General features: G+C 59.1%; 1 protein-coding gene across 1 annotated transcript; it reads left to right on the forward strand.

Moving 5' to 3' along the window:
- Positions 1-674: 674 nt before the first annotated feature.
- Positions 675-3,993, forward strand: LOC123424546. The gene has a single exon (XM_045108177.1). It carries the CDS (start codon positions 1,289-1,291, stop codon positions 3,725-3,727), a length of 2,439 nt encoding a protein of 812 aa, XP_044964112.1. The 5' UTR covers positions 675-1,288; the 3' UTR covers positions 3,728-3,993.
- The last annotated feature ends 309 nt before the right edge of the window (positions 3,994-4,302 follow it).

Consider the following 4,302-nt stretch of genomic DNA (forward strand, 5'->3'; position numbering starts at 1 on the left):
GTATTTTAACCCCGTCAAAGAAAAAGAAAAAAGAGGTGCAAAGAGGGCATAGCGCAAAAACTTTGGTGAAGTTGATAATCTTGTTTTTGACAGGACTGAAGTGACTAAATCCCACCGATGAAGCAACTTTTCCCTGACACAAAAGAAGAGAATGCAGTAAATACATTACGGAGACGAACTATTTGGAGCAGAGAAGGTAGTAGCTAATACTAGTAAATTTGCACCCAGAAGATTGAATGAATCTAGTAGTAGTAGTAGTAGTAGTAGTAGGGGTGCAGGGCCAAAGAGCACACACGATGAACAACTAATCAAATTCCTTCCCTCCACGCACAAACAATGTACAACAATCCTGTACCGTGGCTGTTGCTGGCGGCCCTGTGAATGAAGAGAAGAGAAGAGGAAGAGGAAGAGGAAGAGGAAGAGAAAGAAAAGAGAAGGGAAGGGGAGAGGGGGTGCGGGGTCGTGAGCAACTGTTCCACCGCAATAATTGCCGACGCAGCAGAGGCCACAGTGGCAACAGCACAAGTCGCCCGTACCAATCCCCTTACCTTTTATTATTATTATTGGCATTGTACCATAAAGCGCACAGTGGCATTATATCAGAGCATTCCTCTTGCAGTCTCTCCCCTCCTTCGCTCCTCCTCCTCCTCCTCCTCCTCAGTCAACCCCTACCAAAGACCACCCAAAATAATTCACTCCCCAACCAAAACTTAATCTCCCTTCCTCTTGCTCTGCGTCGCGTACAAACACCAACGCAGAACAGAGAAAGCGTAGCCGCGCCACTGCTGCACATACCTAGTGAGATACTAGAGGCAGCAACAGTGCCTTCCTTCCTTCCTTCCTCCCCCGCTTACTTAAGGGGAGGGGAGAGACCTTTATGTTGGCTTGGCCTCTGTGTGTGTGTTTGTTTGGTTTGCAGCTCCCAACTCCCGAGATTTTACCACCTAGCTACAACAAGTATTGCCGGGCCCGGGAACCCAGGATAAATAGAGAGAGAATGAGGGGCAGCTACTAGACGGACGGAGCCCTCCTTCTCTTTGTTTTTCTTCTTGGTCTTGGTCTTGGAGAAGAGAAGAGAGGAGAGGAGAGGAGAAGAGTGGAGCATATACAAGTCGGGCTACGCGGGGGCCGATAAAAATCGGGGGGAGAAAAAAAAGGAGGAAAATACACTTGCCTTGACGCGGCCAGCCTCAGCCCTCGTCTCGCCCCCGATACTTGCAAAGGAGGAGAGAGGCCGAAACGGGCGCCCGAAACCCCCTGAAAACCTCCGGGAGCCGCGCCCCCGCCCATGTCGGCGCCGGAGGAGGGGGACGCCGCCGCCGCCGCCGCCCCCGCCGGATCGGCGCCCTCGCCCTCGCCGCCGCCCGCGCACGCGCACGCGACGCCGCCCATGCCGCACGCGCTCGAGGCGGGCGCAATGGGGCCCGAGGAGGCCGCCGCCAGGAAGCGCTACGAGGCGCTGATGCAGGTGCGGGCCAAGGCGCTCAAGGGCAAGGGCGCCTGGTACTGGGGCCACCTCGAGCCCGTCCTCGTCCCGCCGCCGGCCTCCGGGGCGCCGCCCAAGGCCGCGCGCCTCCGATGCGCGCTCTGCGCCGCCACCTTCTCGGCCTCCAACCCCTCCCGCACCGCCACCGAGCACCTCAAGCGCGGGGCCTGCCCTAATTTCGCCGCGGCGCAGGGCGCGCCGCCGCCGCCCCCGCCCCCGCCCCCTCCGCCGCAGAATCAGCATCAGCAGTTGCAGCTCGTCACCGTCTCCTCCCCCGCCTCCTCGATCGTCCCCATCTCCTCCATCCCCCCCTCCTCCTCGTCATCCTCCCAGCGCCGCCACTCCACCGGCGGCGGCGGCCGCAAGCGCCACGCGCTCGCCGCCGCATACGCGTCCGTCGAGGCCGCCTCGCACCATCACCACGTCATGGTCGCCGACCCGGCCGGGTACTCCCCCACGCCGCCCACCCCGCCGGGGATGCCCGCGCCCAGGCAGGTGCTCTCCGGCGGCCGGGGCGACCTCGCCCCGCTCGCCATGCTGGAGGACAGCGTCAAGCGCCTCAAGTCGCCCTCGGCGTCGCCGGGCGCGATGCTTCCGCGGCCGCAGGCTGAGGCCGCGCTATCGCTGCTCGCCGACTGGTTCCTCGAGTCGTCCGGCAGCGCGTCCCTCTCGGCTGTCGAGCACCCCAAGCTGAAGAACTTCCTGCGCCAGGTTGGCCTCCCGGAGATATCGCGGGCCGACCTCGCGGGCGCGCGCCTCGACGCGCGCTTCGCCGAGGCCCGCGCCGACGCCGCCGCGCGCTTCCGCGAGGCGCGTTTCTTCCAGCTCGCGGCCGACGGGCTGCGCGAGCAGGTGATCACGCTCTCTGTCAACCTCCCCAACGACACGTCCGTGTTCCACCGTGCGGTGCCCATGCCCGCGCCGGCGTCGGCGTCCCCTGACTACGCCCAGGAGCTGCTGCTCGACGCAGCATCGTCCGTCTCCGCCTCCTCCGGCGACATTCGGCATTGCGTCGGCATCGTCGCGGACCGCTTCGGCTCCAAGACCCTGCGTGATCTCGAGACCAAGCACCATTGGATGGTGAACCTTTCCTGCCAAGTCCATGGCCTGTCCCGCTTGGTAAGCGACATGGCGCGCGACCTCCCACTCTTCAACTCCGCCGCTTCAAATTGCGCCAAGATCGCCAGCTACTTCAACACCACGCCCTCCGTGCGGGCGCTGCTGCACAAGCACCAAGTCCAGGAGCACGGGCACGCCTTCCTCCTCCCCATTGCCGCTCCACCGTATAATGGCGGGGATTTTGCTGCGGCGTTCGTGATGCTCGAGAGCATCCTCACCTCGGCGCGGCCGCTCCAGCTCTCCGTGCTCGAGGAGTCCTACAAGGTTGTCTGCATCGACGACCCTGCCGCGAGGGAGATCGCGGCCATGGTGCAGAATGTGGCGTTCTGGACCGAGGTCGAGGCGACGCATTCGCTCGTGAAGCTGATCATGGACCTTGTGAAGGAGATGGAGACGGAGAGGCCTCTCGTCGGGCAATGCCTGCCGCTCTGGGAGGACGTGCGTGGCAAGGTCAGAGGCTGGTGCCGGAAATTCAGCGTAGAAGAGGCCACTGCCATGAATGTGCTCGAGAGGAGGTTCAGGAAGAACTACCACCCGGCGTGGTCAGCGGCATTCATACTGGACCCATTGTATCTGATGAAGGACGCCGGCAGGAGGTACCTTCCACCATTCAACTACTTGACGCCAGAGCAGGAGAAGGACGTGGACAGGCTGATCACGAGGCTGGTGTCGCCGGAGGAGGCGCACCTCGCGCTCATGGAGCTGATGAAATGGCGGTCCGACGGGCTTGATCCGTTGTACGCGCAGGCGGTGCAAGTCCGGCAGCCAGACCCATCGACGGGGAAGATGAAGATAGCCAACAAGCAGAGCAGCCGGCTGGTGTGGGAGACATGCCTCAGCGAGTTCAAGTCACTTGGCAAAGTGGCCGTCAGGCTCATCTTCCTCCATGCAACCGCCAAGGGGTTCAAATGCACGCCGTCGATGACGCGGTGGCTGACGGCACCGGGCAGCTCCGCCGGCAGCATTGGCCGGGCGCACCGGCTGGTGTTCATCGCGGCGAATTCGAAGCTGGAGAGGAGGGATTTCTCGAACGACGACGACAAGGACGTGGAGCTGCTCACAGAAGGAGACGATGACATGCTGACCGAGAGTAGCAATGTGGATCCCTCCTCTTCAGTGTAGCACCCCCTTCATTCATTCCTTCCTTCCCTTCCTGCTTAATTTCCCACCTCTTTGTGCATTTGATGTTAGCATCTTTAGAATTTGATCTCTAGGAATTGCTAGATTCTTTTTTTTTTGCTTGTGCCCCCCATGTTGCTAGTTCTTGCTCCCTCCTCTTGTTTTGGTTGGGTAGGGGGTAGGGGCATGAGATGGAGATATGCTGCACCCAGTCAGTCTTAATTTGCTTGTCAAAGTGTGGTTAATTAATAAATGGCTCTCTTGTCATACTATGCTGGTTCTGTTTGTTGGATCCTCAACTATTTAGAAATCGAAATTCAGAATCAGCATGTGGCAAGATGAGCAGGGGAGGAGTGTGCGTTAGCTATTGTGCAAATAATACTAGTACTAGTACTACCTACAATTGGATGATCATCTGCCCCTATACCCCTTTGGTACATATATATTCTACTCCTATATGGTTGGCTTATGAGCAGTCTCCCGTTGATGCTAACCTGGAAGAACAAACTAGTACTAAAGTGAGACAGTCTTAAGCTTAAACATGAGTGTAGAAGATTTTATATCAAGAAAGAGAATTT

The sequence above is a fragment of the Hordeum vulgare genome, chromosome 2H, assembly GCF_904849725.1.
Source record: "Hordeum vulgare subsp. vulgare chromosome 2H, MorexV3_pseudomolecules_assembly, whole genome shotgun sequence".
Classification (NCBI taxonomy): Eukaryota; Viridiplantae; Streptophyta; class Magnoliopsida; order Poales; family Poaceae; genus Hordeum; species Hordeum vulgare.